The sequence below is a fragment of the Mobula birostris genome, chromosome 9 (genome assembly GCF_030028105.1).
Source record: "Mobula birostris isolate sMobBir1 chromosome 9, sMobBir1.hap1, whole genome shotgun sequence".
Lineage (NCBI taxonomy): Eukaryota > Metazoa > Chordata > Chondrichthyes > Myliobatiformes > Myliobatidae > Mobula > Mobula birostris.
The window spans coordinates 145521320-145536689 of NC_092378.1; the positions used below are offsets into that span (position 1 = coordinate 145521320).

General features: G+C 44.3%; 1 protein-coding gene across 4 annotated transcripts in view; it reads left to right on the forward strand.

Moving 5' to 3' along the window:
* caskin1 (CASK interacting protein 1) overlaps window positions 1–15370 on the forward strand; it is a 732522-nt gene that overhangs the window by 553309 nt on the left and 163843 nt on the right. For all 4 annotated transcript variants that reach the window (XM_072269050.1, XM_072269053.1, XM_072269054.1 and 1 more), the window contains exon 5: window positions 6529–6624. In XM_072269050.1, the coding sequence (XP_072125151.1) occupies window positions 6529–6624 (96 nt within the window). The remainder of the gene's footprint in view (window positions 1–6528; window positions 6625–15370) is intronic.

A 15370-nucleotide genomic window follows, 5' to 3' on the forward strand; every position in this document is an offset into this window, starting at 1 on the left:
AGGAAATAACCATCTCCGAGAGTGAGTCTAACATTAGCATTCCCCTTGCTTCTCCGTCACTAGATTTCCCCATCGTCCTGAAGATCATTATTGACTGGAAATTTAGCCACCTGGAGTCTAGCTGAACTGCAGCAGGCAGCTCCTGCTTTGCCAAAACCCTTCCATCATCTGCAAGTCACAACAGCTGGTCTTCAGTTTTTCCATGGTCATTTGACACCATTTATGACTTAGGAACTGATGCTCAGTGGCTACTTTATTAGGTACAGGAGGTACCTTATAAAGTGACCATTGAAGGTACATTCATGGATTTCTGCTGCTGTAGCCATCCACTTCAAGGTCTGACATGCTGTGCATTCAGAGATGCTCTACTGCACGCCACTGTTGTGACACATGATTATCTGAGTTACTGTCTCCTTCCTGTCAGCTTGAATCAGTGTGGCCAGTCTCCTCTGACCTAGATAACCCTAGGTAATTTCTAAAGTAAGGACATGTTCGACACAGCTTTGTGGGCTGAAGGGCCTGTATTGTGCTGCAGATTTTCTACATTTTTTATGTTTCTATGTTTCTCTCTCACTAACAAGCCATTATTTTCCCCCACAGAACTGCCGCTCACTGGATATTCTTTGTTTTTTTTAATTTTTTGCACCTTTCTCTGTAAACTTTGGAGATTGTTGTGTGTGGAAATCCCAGGAGATCAGCAGTTTCTGAGATACTCAAACCACCCTGTCTGGCACCAACAATCATTCCACAGTCAAAGCCACTTGGATCACATTTATTCCCCATTCTGTGTTTGGTCTGAACAATAAATGGACCTCCTGACCAAGTCTGTATGCTTTTATACATTAAGTTATTGTCACATGATTGGCTGATTAAATATTTACATTAATGAGCAGGTGTACAGGTGTACCAAATAAAGTGTCCACTAAGGTCATTGGTTTATTGTTGCCAATGCGCCGAGGTGCAGTGAAAAAATTTTGCTTGCCATTCATACGGGTAATTTCCTCACATCAGTACATTGAGATAGCCATTGGGTGCTGGTCTTTTTTTTAATTGAGTTTTTTTGGATTTCTTGCTTTGTGGCTGCCTGTAGGCAGGCAAATCTCAAGGTTGTATAATTTATACTTTCTGTGATAATAAATGTACTTTGAATCCTTTGAATGCAAAATATAGTGTTATGTTACAGAGAAAGTGCAGTGCAGATAGACAACAAGGTGCAAGGCCACAACGAGGTAGATTGTGAGGTCAAGTGTACATCTTTAATGATCATTCTGTAGTCTTCTATCAGCAGGACAGAAGCTGCCTTTGAACCTGGTTTGAACCTTTGTATCTCCTGGCCATTGGGAGAAGGAAGAGAAGAGAATGTCCAGTGTGGGAGGAATCTTTGATTACACTAAGGCGGTTAAATGTGTAGACAGAGTCCATGGAGGGGAAGCTGATTTCCATGATGACAATTCCACGACTCCGCAACTTCTTGCCGGCTTGGACAGAGCAGTTGCCATGTCAAGCTGTGATGTGTCCGGATAAGATGCTTCACACTCAAAGTACTGAAGGAACTCAGCGAGCAAGGCAGCCTCTATAGAGGGAAAAAAACAACTGATGTTATGGGCCGAGACATTTCATCATGTTTATCGCCCTTTGCAGATGCTGCCTGACCTGCTGAGTTCCTCCAACATTTTGAGTGTGCTGCTCTAGATTTCCAGCATCTGCAGAATCTCTTGTGTTCAGATAGGATGTTTGGTTGGCTAATGTCTTATCCATCGCCCTGGACATCACTCAGCCCATACAACATTACAAAGCTTATCATTCAAAAAGTACAAGTGTATCCTAAATGCTACCATCTAGAAGGGAAGCAAATGCTGGGATGTATCAAAACTTCCAATACATCCTTCTCTGCAACTTCCACCATCTCCAAAGGGATCCTACCACCAACATACCTTTACCTGTCCTCTCCGCTTTCTGCAGTGATCACTCCCTCCATGATTCCCTTGTCCATTCGTTCCTCCCCACTAATCTCTCTCCCCGCACTTATCCCTGCAAGCAGCCAAAGTGCTACACCTGCCCATTCACCTCCTCCCTCACCTCCAATCACCTCATCCCTCACCTCCATTCAGGGCCCCATCAGTCCCTCCAGATGAGGCAACATTTCACCTGCAAACGTACTGGGATCTTCTACTGCGTGTAGTGCTCCCGATGGGTCTTCCTCTACGTTGGTGATACCCGTTGTAAATTGGGGGTCCTGTTGTTGAGCACCTCTGCACTATCTGCCAAAACTGGGACTCACTGGTAGTCAAACGTTTTAATTCCGATTCCCATTACCATTCCGACACGTCAGTCCATAGCCTCCTCTTGTGCCAGGATGAGGCCACCTCTGGGTAGAGGAGAAACACTTCATATTCCATTTGGGTAGCCTTCCAACCTGATGGCACAAATATCAATCTGTCCTTCCAGTAAAAGCATTTTTTGCTCCCACTTCCCTCTTCTATTCCCCACTGTGGCCACTTACCTCTTCTCACTTGTCTATCACCTCCCCTTGGGTCTCTTCCTTCCCTTTCTCCTATGGTTCACTCTCCTCTCCTATCAGATTCCTACTTCTCCAGCCCTTTACCTTTACCACCCACCTGGCTTCACCTGTCGCCTTCTAACTTGCCCTCCTTCCCCTCCCCCTCCCCCTCAACTTTTTATTCTGGCATCTTCCCCCTTCATTTCTAGTCCTGACGAAAGGTCTCAGCTTGAAACATCGACCGTTTGTTGGTTTCTGTAGATGCTGCCTGACCTGCTGAATTCCTCCAGCACTTTGTGTGTGTTATGGTAGAACTTGCAGGTTTCTTCCAAGTTGCAATCCAGTCTGAGCTGAAAGGATATCATTGTTCCCTCATCCTTGCTGAGTCAAAATCGTACAACTTCTAACAGAACTGTCAGCCAGGGATCTCACCCACCAAGTACAATAGAAAGTTAGCCCTGCCAATCATAAACACAAGAGATTCTGCAGATGCTGGAAATCCGGAGTAGCATGCTCAAGATGCTGGAGGAACTCAGCAGGTCAGGCAGCATCGATGGAAAGGAATAAAGAGTAGATGTTTTGGGGTGAGGCCCTTCATCAGGACTGGAAAGGAAGGGGGGTAAGAAGCCAGGATAAGAAGGTGGGGGGACGGAGGGGAAGGAGTGCAAGGTCAAAGGTGATAGATGAAGCCAAGTGAGGGGGAATGTAGGTGGGTGGAAGTAATGAAGAGGGAAGTTGGGGGGGGGTGATAGGTGAAAAAGATAAAGGGCTGAAGAAGAAGGATTCTGATAGGAGATTGCCAATGTCCACATGTAAAGAAATCATTAGATCAGTAGACATGCCCAGGGATGTTCAGAAGTCTCTGGGCATTTACTTCCTGTTGCAAAAAATGTATTTCATGGGAATTCCCCCTCCCTCCCCCACTTTCTTACCAAGACACTAGCGAGCTGTCCCCCACCAGTGTTGGACAAAGATGTCAGAAGGTTTCAGAATAAAAGTACGACATGGTAAGAACTGAACAGGCTGAGCAACTTCTGACAGTGAAAAATGTGTGAGGATAGTATCTGGGTGTGATGCAAGGGGTGAAGGGGGAAAGGTATCTCGGTTGGCTGGGAGAGGGGCATCCATGAGGGAATGGAGGGATACCTGAGTGCAGGGGAGATTTGTGAGGGGAAAGTCATGTTTAATTAGAACACTTCATAACTGAAGAACGCTACAGAAAAAAACATATTTTCTTATTCAAGCAGTTATTAGTAAAATCAAAACCTTTAACTTATGGAAAAGAAGGAATTTCAACAGCAAATTCTTTCTCATTAACCTTTTGAACTGTTATTTCTCTACAATAGATTTTATAATGTGCTTGTCACTGGGAGTATTAAATGTACTGTGCACAATCTCTGAATAATTCTGACTAACACTGAGCCGTGTTAGGACTGATCTTAATGCTGTATTATGATCCTATGACTGCAGATGTGTTCTCTTGTTCACAACCTGTAAATTCTGCTGATATTGCATGGACCAAAATATGCATATTGCACAAGATAAAGCTGAAAGCTTATTTGTCACACCTACATCGAAGTGTTTCAACATGCAGTGAAATGTGTCATTTGCATCAAATCAAAACAGTGAGGATTGTGTTAGGGCAGCCTGCAAGTGTTGCCACATTTCCAATGCCAACATTGCATGCTACCCCTTACCTGAATGCTTACTTATTTATTTGGAGATACAGTGTGGAACAAGCCCTTCCAGTCCTTCAAGTGGGCCCTTCGAGTGGCCCAGCGACCCATTGATTTAACCCTACTCTAATCACGGGACAATTTACAATGACCAATTAACCTACTAACCGGTATGTCTTTGGACTGTGGGAGGAAACCCACGTGCAAACAGGAGGGAATGTACAAACTTACTTACAGAGGATACCAGAATTGAACTCTGAACTCTGACACCCCGCGCTGTAATAGCTAACTGCTACGCTACCATATCGCCCCAATAGATGCACTGTGGGAGGGAACCAGAGCACCTGATGTAAGCACACAGTCCTGTGCAGACGAACAAATTCCTTATACGCAATGGCGGGAATTGAACCCCAATCTTACAGCTGGCGCTGTGCTAACTGCGAAGCTACTGCGCTGCCCACAATCCTCTGTTACTTTGCCTTTCCCCGTCAATATTCTCCTTTGACTGCCCAAACCTGGCATCCTGATGCTGTGTTAGTCAGATCCATTCCCACTCTGATCGCCTCCCTTCTCCCTCACCATTGCTCATTCCTATCTCCCTCTCTCACCTTATCTACTTAGCCGCCCGTCACCTCCCTCTGAGGTTCCTCCCCTTTCCTTCCTGGTCCACTCCGGTCGAGCATGATGATCTCCGTAGGGATTGCCTTTTGCTGGCTACTCAAGTGGCTGTAGAGGCCGAACTGGGATCCACCTATTCTGCTGCGGTGTGGGCAAGAGTAAGCAGTGACTGTGGTGAGTGGTTGGGCCTTTGGGTTGTTCAGTCTCTCCTTTCACGGCTGTCACTTGTTCTCTGTGGCACATGTAGTACAGCTCCCTCTTGAACAGATTTCCTCCAGGTGCCTCTACCGGGTGCAATGTCTTCTCAGTTATTCGATGTAATGTTGAATTTGATGTTATCTTTGAAGCGTTACCATCAGGGTCTCACTGACCTCCTTTCAACTGGGAGCAAAGGATTGTTTGGGGAGAAGTAAGTTAGGCATCGATGACATTACCTGTCTATCGGATAGATGTGCAGTGTAGGTAGACAATGAGGTGCAAGATCATAACAAGGTAGATTGTGAGGTCAAGAGTCCAACTTATCATACTAGGGATCTATTGAATAGTCTTCTGAGTCTCCTTGTTCGGTCCAACAGCCATGGCTCTGGCAAATGCAATAAACTGCAGATGCTGGAATCTGGAGCAATAAAAAAAAGCAACCTGCTGCAGGAACTCAGCAGGTCGAGTAGCCTCTGTGGAGGTGAAGGAATTGTAGCGTTTTGGTTTGAGACCTTCCACAGGTGCTGCTCAACCCACAGAGTTCCACCACCAGTTGTTTGTTCTGCTCGACCTTCTGGTAGTCCTGATCTCAATGGCACGCAGAATTATATTGTCCAAGGTAACACAACATCAAGATACAAGGTCATCTCTCCAAGACATTTGGTCCAAATTGCTGCATGTCCCAGTGTTTTTCAGGTTTTTAGTGTCTGTAGTATTCAGATGCCCCCAGCTAATCCATCATACATTATAGTCAGCCTACAGTGTGCAGAAGTTTTAGGCACATGTATATACCTGGGGGGCCTAGGACATCTGCGCAGTACTGTGGTAGTTTAATGTATTGCACTGTACTGCTGAGTGATTAGAAACCTGATTCTGATATGGTTCTTTGTTGTGGACTGGAGTGCGAAGGGGAGAGGGAGAGGGGAATCATGGTTGAGAGAAGGGGAAGGGAGAGGGCAGGGAGTGGAAAGCACCAGACGGACATTCTGTAGTGACCAATAAACCAATTGTTTGGAATCAAATCGCCTTGCCTGGCAGCTTAGAGCTGGGTGCCCCCTCTCCTGGCACTCCGCTGCCACCTGTCCCTCTACCACGTGCAAAGTTTTTAGGCAGCCTAGCCATATATGTGCATCTAAGACATTTGCACAGCACTGAGTATTGCCTCACCCAACTGTGAATCGTTACTTCAACTCTGGAACTTGCTCTATTGGTGCTTGATATAATCATGGTCATAAGCAAACTTGTTCTATGATTTAGTAATACAACTATTAGCAACCTTACTTTCTGTCCTGAATCACCTGGGAACTCATTCTCAATCCCTCTGCTTTTCTTTCTACAGCAGGAAGCGACTTCTCCAGCTATTCCCCTTCTAGACATTAAGGATGAATTTCTTGGTGTTTCTTCCCTCGCCACCAGAACTTCAACCAAACTCGCTAATCGCCCTCAGATAGTTTTCCTCCTGAAGTTATGGCAGTGGGGATGGGGGGAATGATGAGGCACCAAGCTAAGCACTTGTCTTGTCTTCTCTTGTGTTAGTCCGAGATGCTGTTGCAACATCAGTCGAACCCGTGTATAGTCGATGTCGCTGGAAAGACGCCCTTAGACCTGGCCTGCGAATTTGGCAGAGTTGGGGTAAGTTTCAAACTGTAAGTTAACATATATCAATGTGATGCATTCTTCCATCTGGATCTAACACTTGGTAACAGCACTCAGGGTATTGGTTAAGACTGAAGCCACAATAATTGGAAAACTGATAGAATTGAAATCAAAGACCATACTTTCAATAATTAATAAGGCGTGGATTTTCCCTTTGTTAAACATCCTGGAACCGGTAACGTGGCATCCAGTAACATCCTCAAAGAGAGGAACAACCTTTGCAGAACCTATATCATACACTACTACCCCTCAGTTCTTTTAAACTAACCCAAAATAAAAAGATACGTAATGATTAACTTCACTACCAAATGAGGCAGAGAATTTCTTTATTACAACCCAAGAGCAGTAAGGTGTTTCCACAGGAAACATCTCACCCCAGCCTGCTGACTGCTAAACCAGTTGCAAGAACATGTGACATTGAATGATACGTTTTGAAGTCCTTGAAGACCTGGTGTACACATCGGTATTAGAAAGCAAAAGTAGACTTCGACTTCTATGTGCATAGCTCTCCAAGCAACCAAGTACAAACAAACCGGATATAAAATATTCGTCATCATTAGTCCTGGTTTACTGACTATCTGTCCAGATGGCCACCGTATGTGAGAACTGTCCTGTCCCCTTTCCTGTTCATTGCCTACACCTCGGACTTCAGATACAACTCGGAGTCCTGCCACCTGCAGCAGGTTTTGGACGACTAGGCAGTTGTGGGCTGTATCAGCCAGGCTCAAGAGGCTGAGTACGGAAGACTGGTGGACAACTTTGCTGGGTGATGTGGGTTGACTCACCTGCAGCTCAACATCACTAAGACAAAGGAGTTGGTGGTAGACCTCAGGAAGGTGAAAGCACCCTGCATTTCCATCTCCATCAAGGGAACGGATGTAGAAGTCGTCCGGAACTACAGATACCTGGGAACTCAGCTGGACAATAAACTGGACTGGACTGAAATTACAGGGACTCTGTTCAAGAAGGGACAGAGCTGACTGTACTTCCTGAGGAGGTCCTGGTCATTCAACACCTACAGTACTATGCTGCAGATGTTCTATGACTCAGTGGTGGCCAGCATTCTATTCTACGCTGTAGTCTGCCGGGGCAGCAGGGTGAGAGTAGCTGATGCCAAGAAGATCGATAAACTCGTCAGGAAGGCTGGTTCTGTTCTGGGGGTGGAACTGGATTCCCTGGTGGTTGTGTCTGAGAGAAGGATGCTGCAGAAGATATGGAGCATTATGGACAATCCCTTTCACCCCCTCTATGACATACTGGACAAACAGAGGAGCACCCTTAGTAACAGACTGACTCCACCTAGGTGTACCACTGAACCCCACAGGAGATCCTTTCTCCCAGTGTCTGTAAGACTCTGCAACTCCTCCTCCTTAAGTATATACATTTATGGTTTCATTGCACATCTGTATTTTGCACTCTTACTTTTTAATGCATATTTTGTCTTCTTTGTCATATCTCAATGCTTACACTTTGTACTTTAAGCTATATATTTCTGACTGAGCAACCTTGCAACAATAATTTCCTTCAGGATAAATGAAGTTTTATTTTATCTTATCTTATCTTAATCAATGATAATCTCTGCTCAAAATTACTATGGGATGCAAGAGAATTTTTTAGAAGGTTATTGTCAATTTGGGCAGCCGCTCTCATAAAGATTCACAACCCCTGAGCCTATGTGATTGAAGAGCTTACCCGCACAGAAAACCAAGCAGTAGAAAGCACTCACACAAACACGAGGAAATCTGCAGATGCTGGAATTTCAAGCAACACACATAAAAATTGCTGGTGAACGCAGCAGGCCAGGCAGTATCTATAGGAAGAGGTACAGTCGATGTTTCGGGACGAAGGGTCTCGGCCTGAAACGTCGACTGTACCTCTTCCTATAGATGCTGCCTGGCCTGCTGCGTTCACCAGCAATTTTTATGTGTGTTAGTAGAAAGCACTAATGTTTCTAACTCTTCAAAAGTACCTTCTGTCAAGTGCCACAAATATTGCAGGAGAAACATGGGATTAAAATGACTAAAATATAAAGAGATTGTAAAACATTCTTATAATCAATTGGTTTTACTAATGATTCTAACTCTTCAAAAGTACCTTCTGTCAAGTGCCATAAATATTGCGGGAGAGACATGAGATTAAAATGACTGAAATATAAAGAAATTGTAAAACATTATTCTTATAATCAATTGGTTTTACATATGTATTTTTTTCTTGGGGAATGATATTCCACACATATAAAGCAAAATTTTCAGTATTAGAGAGCCTGTGTGGAAATAATTATGATTTATTACAATATTAAACTTGTAATGATGCTTGCAGAGAAAATATTGTGCAAAAATTTGAAGTTTAGAAAGAATGTTCCACTGACTGAAGTTCCTGGATTTCTGTACTTAACTACGTATCTACCAAAGCTGGAACATGCCAGCCTCACCAAGTAATGGCAGGAAACACTGACGGATTGCAAGAGCCACAACCACCAAGATTGCTACCCCTTGCCTCTGTGAAGTTGGGGTTGGGGAGAGATGAAAAAGGAGTGAATTCGGGATAGCAGTAGTCATAGTTTTTAGCTTTCTTCTTCTATGGAACTATTTACGCTTTATTACTGAGGACATTCTCTATTCTGACCTTACTGAGCCCAAATTGAAGCATTGTGTGCAGTTTTGGTCATTCACCTACAGGAAAGATGTAAGTAAGGTTGAAAGAGTACAGAGAAAATTTACAAGGATGTTGCCAGTTTTGGAAGACATGAGTTACAGTATATGGAAAGGAAGAATAGGCTACAAATTTATTTCCTTGAACATATGAGATTGAGAGGATATTTGATAGAGGAATACAAAATTATGAGTGATATAGATAGGGGTAAACACAAGCAGGCTTTTTTCACTGAGGTTGGGTGGGGCTACAACTGGAGGTCATGGGTTAAGGGTGAAAGGTGAAAAGTTTAAGGGGAACATGAGCGGAAACTTCTTCACTCAGAGGGTTGTGAGCGTGTGCAATGAGCTGCCAGCGCAAGTGGTGCTGCGAGCTCAATTTGAACGTTTAAGAGAAGTCAGGAAGGTTACACGGATAGTAGGTATTTGGGGGGGGCTATGATCCTGGTGCAGGTCAATGGGAGTAGACAGTTTAAATGGCTCAGCAAGGACTAGAAGGGCTGAATGGTCTGTGCTGTACTTTTCTATGACTCTTTGACTCTACTCTCTAAATCCTCTGAAGACCCACGTTTAAGAAAATAAACTGTGCCCAACTGAGATAATAAATTTGACATACTCCCACAATATGTTGACTTTTCTATGATACAGACCTTACATTTTCACGAAGCAGATCTTTTGTGCTGATCCTTTTGCATTGCTGCAGTGACATGTTACACTGTCTTTGGGTTATTGAACATCGACCACAGTAGAACATTGCAACGCAGTTGAGGCCCTTTGGCCCACGAGGTTGTGCTGAAATTTTAGAGTCATAGAGTACCACAGCACAGAAAAAGGCCATCTGTGCTAAGCCATTATTCTGCCTAGTCCGATCAGCCTGCACCCAGACCATACACCTCCCATCCATGTACATATTCAAATTTCTCTTAAATGCTGAAGTTGAACCCGCTTCCATCACTTCCACTGGCAGCTCCTTTTAACCTTCTCTAAGACCAATCTAACCCTTCCCTGCCACGTACCCCTCCATTTTTCTGTCGTCGATGTGCCTTCTTAAATGCCTCTAATGTAGCTCCCTCTACCACCACCCAGCGTGGGCATTCCATGCACCCACCACTCTCTGTAAAAGGCTTACCTCTGACATCCCCCCATAGCTCTTTGTATCAGCCATTTCTGCCCTGGGGAAAAGTTTCTGGCTTTCTACTCAAGTGTTGTGCACCCTTGTCCTACGGTCAGGCTCTGTACCAGAATACCAAAGGTGATACCAATAGTGGGCTCAGATCCTGTGGGATCATCTTCCAAACTAGCCCTCAATGCAATCCCGTGGCGCAGAAGGTGCAAAGCGGCCTCCAGAAACCAGAGATATAATGCCCTTCTGACAAGCTCATCTGCTGATGCAGTTCTGCAAGAGTTATCTGAGAACTTCATAGGGATACCCAATTCTCACTTGCAATCCAAGGATCAATGTTCCATCGCCTGATCTGACCCCAACAGGACCTGACTAAGTAACTACCAGTATGCTGGAGGAACGCAGCAGATCGAGCAGGATACATTGGGGAAGGGGGTTGGAATTGTTGACATTTCAGATTGAATCTCTAGGACCTGATTAAGAGCATAAGAACATAAGAAACAGGAACAGGAGTTGGCCATTTGGCCCATCGAGTCAGCTCCACCATTCGATAAGATCATAGCTGATCTGGCCGAGGATCTCAGCTCCACCTAACTGGCTGTTCCTCATAATCCTTGATTTCCCCTGCAATGCAAGAATCTATCTAACTGTGGCTTAAACCTGTTCAATGAGGCATTTGGGTTCCTAACCCTAATTCTCTACAACATCCCTGGGCAGAGAATTCCACACACTCCCTACTCTCTGAGAAAAGTAATTTCTCCTCCTCTCCACCCTTATTGTTATGAAATATTGTGTTCAGGCAGAGTCGGAGCAAGCCATGCGGTCCAGTTTTATGCTTCACCCGCCAGGATGATCTCCTTAATATTACTGAATGTGCTCACTATTCTCAATCGATGTTTGGCATTTCATTCTCAAATAGAACAATAGCACTGTTCAGGATTTCTATGTTAATAGCAATGGTCAGTTTATACTGGAAAAGTCTCCTGCAAAGACCTGTGCTGAAATGTGGAAGATGCAGCAAGGCAAGGGTTAAGATGATGTCCAGGCAAGGACACCTTACAGATAGTGTGCCGTCAACCCAGGTAAAAAAGGTCTTTGAAGAACATAGCTTTCCTTTACACACCAGGGGGCTGGAGCCATCTGGCATACAGAAAAAAGATAAGGATGTAATCAAAGGATGCAAGGCACTCTCCAGCTAGGGGACAATTACTTTACTAACTTCAAAGTAACATCTGGTTGCCAGCATGCAGTTTCTATTGACAATTAACACCTGTATTATTGTAGTGTGAATGGTGATAAGGAATTCGAACATGCACATGGTTACCAAATGGACAATTTCTCTATAAAAATGACATTTATTTGTTGGAGGAACAACACCTTATATTCTGTCTGGGTAGTCTCCTACCTGATAGCATGAACATTGACTTCTCTAACTTCCGTTAATGCCCCACCTCCCCTTCGTACCCCATCCGTTATTTATTTATTTATTATTCTCTCTCTCTCTCTCTCTCTCTCTCTCTCTCTCTCTCTCTCTCTCTCTCTCTCTCTCTCTCTCTCTCTCTCTCTCTCTCTCTCTCTACTTTTTCTCCCTCTGTCCCTCTCACTATACCCCTTGCCCATCCTCTGGGCTTCCCCCCTCCCCTTTTCTTTCTCCCTAGGGCTCCTGTCCCATGATCCTCTCATATCCCCTTTTGCCAATCACCTGTCCAGCTCTTGGCTCCATCCCTCCCCCTCCTGTCTTCTCCTATCATTTTCGATCTCCCCCTCCCCCTCCAACTTTCAAATCTCTTACTCACTCTTCCTTCAGTTAGTCCTGACGAAGGGTCTCGGCCGAAACGTCAACTGCACCTCTTCCTAGGGATACTGCCTGGCCTGCTGCGTTCACCAGCATTTTTTATGTGTGTTGCTTTATTTGTTCAAATTTCGGAACAGTTTGATGACAGGGACCATGCTATTCTCCCTGTGCACAAGTAAATTAGGTGTTTTTGCTGAACAACTGCAAGTTTTCACACTCCATTTAATGGGAGAGAACAAGCTGATCCTTACTGTTTCTATTCCTCAACTTCTATCACCTCTTCGTTGGGTCTCCAGCTCTGGAATTCTCTCCCTGAACTTTGTAATTGTTACAACTTCATGACACTTCTTAAACCTTAATCATTTGGCTAAGTTTCTGATTCGGAAGTCCGGCCGTCTCCTTCTGTACCTTGATGTTGTACTTCCTTTAGTAACCCTTCCGATGAAGGGGCTTAGGACAAGAGATTTTCCTTTCATTCATTTAAGGGATGCGGGTTTCACAGTCTGAGCCAGCATACAATTTTGCATCTCTAACTGGTAACTGGTGTGGGATTGGTGGGCAAGGACCACAGGGAGGGGCCAGATTGAGTGTGGCAGCCCTTCAATTATTGTGATAGAGTACCACACCATGGGACTACATTAGTGGCAACAATCCTATTGGGTTTAAGAGATGTAACAAAATACTACTTAATGCACTGACTATGAATGTAAGAATGAAAAGGCTTTGCACGGTTTATTCTTGCAAATATTTTTTTATGAATAAATAAAGATGATTTTGATATTAAAAATTAATCTTACTTTACTTTAAACTTTATTGTCGCCAAACAATTGATACTAGAACATACAATCATCACAACGATATTTGATTCTGCGCTTCCCGCTCCCTGGATTACAAATCGATAGTAAACATTATAAATTTCAATTATAAATCATAAATAGAACATAGAAAAATGGGAAGTAAGGTAGTGCAAAAAAACCCAGAGGCAGGTCTGGATATTTGGAGGGTATGGCCCAGATCCGGGTCAGGATCCGTTCAGCAGTCTTATCACAGTTGGAAAGAAGCTGTTCCCAAATCTGGCCGTACGAGTCTGAGAAGGTGGTGTTGAGCTGATGTCTTGAACCACTGCAAACCTTGAGTTGCTAATGTGCTACAATGCTATCAGGGACCAGGTTCACGATATTAACGCAGTGACAGTAAAGAAATGGTGATATATTTCCGATTCATGATGGTGTATGGCCAACCGTTTTAATTCCATTCCCCATTTCCTTTCCAACAAAGACAGGGCCCAAAGGATCATTGGGGATCCGAATCACCCCAACCACAATCTATTCCAGCTGCTACCATCTGGGAAACGGTACCGCAGGATAAAAGCCAGGACCAAGAGGCTCCAGGACAGCTTCTTCCACCAGGCCATCAGACTGATTAACTCACGCTGATTTGAGTATATTCCTATGTTACATTGACGGTTCTATTTATTATCTATATACTAAAACAGGCAGAGGAGGAGGAGAGAGGAAGAGACAGAGGAGAAAAGGAAAGATCAACTTGAGAATATGTGGCAATGAGTAATTATTGCGAGAGTTGCTGAAGATGACAATGGCCGCTTTCAAGGACAATATCTCGACAGAGAAAGAGCAAGGCAAAATGCACGACTCGCACGGTGTAACATTTCTGCTGATGTTGGTATGATGACCAGAGTATGCCCTCACTGTCGTGCCTTCCTATTCACTGGAGAAACCGCAGATTTCTGCTGTTTGAAAGGAAAGGTCAGGATAGGCAATTTGCAGCCTCTGCCTAATGAACTCCTCAATTTGTACAGCAGTGATGAACCTATTGCAAATGAGTTCAAGGAGAACATCAGACAATACAAATGCCTCTTCTCTCTGGATTGCCAGCACATAAACTGGAATTGAAGAGGGGATCTCCCATCATTTCAATGAGGAACTTGGATCCACCAAGGCTTTGCAAAGGATTGCGAATGGTGGTGGAAGAACTGCACGACAATCTCATCGTAGCAAAGATAAACATTGGTGCGTTCAAAAATGACATTGTCATGATCCCAAGAATTACTCTCAATTTATCTGAAGGGGAAGATGTCCCTCTTCAGCGGAGCCAGTTCCCGATACAGTCACGCTTTGTTATGACTATACATAAGGCACAAGGCCAAACCATGGAGAATGTGTTGATTTATCTGGAGAAACCGGTATTCCAGCATGGTCAGCTGTATGTGGCTTTAAGCCAGGAGAAAAGAAATGAAAACGTTAGAGTATTCTTGAAGGGTGGCAGATCAACCAGAAATGTTGTCATCAAAAGTGTCCCTCGTTAAACAAGGAGGAGCTATATTTGTCTTGCTACACATCTTTCTTCTTTAACAAACAGAGTTTTTCTTCTTTAATTTCCAAAGCACATTCACATCTGACTGCACTACCTTTCTCTCAAAGGGTGTCCCATCGGGTCACCGGGTTGTCTAGTAGAAATGTAAATTACTAGGATTGCACATTGCACATTCAGACGAAGATGTAACGTAAAGATTTTTACCCCTCATGTATGTGAAGGATGTAAGAAATAAAGTCAATGCAATTCAAATTCAATATGTTGGTCCATGGCTTCCAGTACTGCCTTGATGAGGCAACTCTCATGTTAGAGGAGCAACACCTCATATTCTGTCTGTGTAGCCCCCAACCTGAAGGAATTTCTCTAACTTCCAGTAATTTTCCCCCCTCCATCTTCCTTCTTTTTTTCTATTCTGCCTTCTGGCTCCCCCTCCTACCCCTCACCTGCCTATCATCTCCTTCTGGTGGCCCTCTTTCTTCCCTTTCTCCCTTGGTCCACTCTCCTCTCCTATCAGATTCCTTCTTCTTCAGCCCTTTACCTTTTCCACCTATCACGTCCCACCTTAAACCCCCTCCCCTCTCCCGCCCGCCCACCTTCCCTCGCATCTGGTCTCACCTATCACCTGCCAGATTGTACTTTCTCCCCATTCCTTCACCACCTTACTCTGGCTTCATCCCCCTTCCTTTCCAGTCCTGAGGAAAGGTCTCAGCCAAAGCATTGACTGCTCATTTCCCCTCCACAGATGCTGCCTGAGCTGCTGGATTCCTCCAGCATTTTCTGTGTGGCATTGTGGCTTGGAGGGTAACCTTTGTTACCTTT